The sequence below is a fragment of the Eurypyga helias genome, unplaced genomic scaffold (assembly GCF_000690775.1).
Source record: "Eurypyga helias isolate BGI_N326 unplaced genomic scaffold, ASM69077v1 scaffold27356, whole genome shotgun sequence".
In the NCBI taxonomy this organism is placed as follows: domain Eukaryota; kingdom Metazoa; phylum Chordata; class Aves; order Eurypygiformes; family Eurypygidae; genus Eurypyga; species Eurypyga helias.
In genome coordinates, this window is record NW_010255087.1 from 3332 (window position 1) to 3583 (window position 252).

General features: G+C 69.0%; 1 protein-coding gene across 1 annotated transcript in view; it reads left to right on the forward strand.

The window, feature by feature from the left end:
• Positions 1-131, forward strand: part of YARS (tyrosyl-tRNA synthetase) — a gene marked incomplete at both ends in the record, with an annotated part of 3412 nt that extends 3281 nt beyond the window's left edge. The window contains 1 exon segment of the mRNA XM_010153220.1: positions 2-131. Coding sequence (XP_010151522.1) covers positions 2-131 — 130 coding nt within the window.
• Positions 132-252: the final 121 nt, after the last annotated feature.

Genomic DNA, 252 nt, shown 5'->3' on the forward strand with positions numbered 1-252 from the left:
GTGGTCAGCGGCCTGGTGCAGTTTGTGCCCCGGGAGCAGCTGCAGGACAGGCTCGTGGTGCTGCTTTGCAACCTCAAGCCCCAGAAGATGCGGGGAGTGGAGTCGCAGGGCATGGTGCTGTGTGCCTCCAGGTGAGGGTGGGGGGACATCGGGGCCGCTGCCCCCCTGGGGGTGCAGTCCCGACCCCCTCTCCCGCCCCAGAGCCTGGCGGCATTGAGGTGGGTACACCCTGGGGTGACCGCTTTCCCCCCA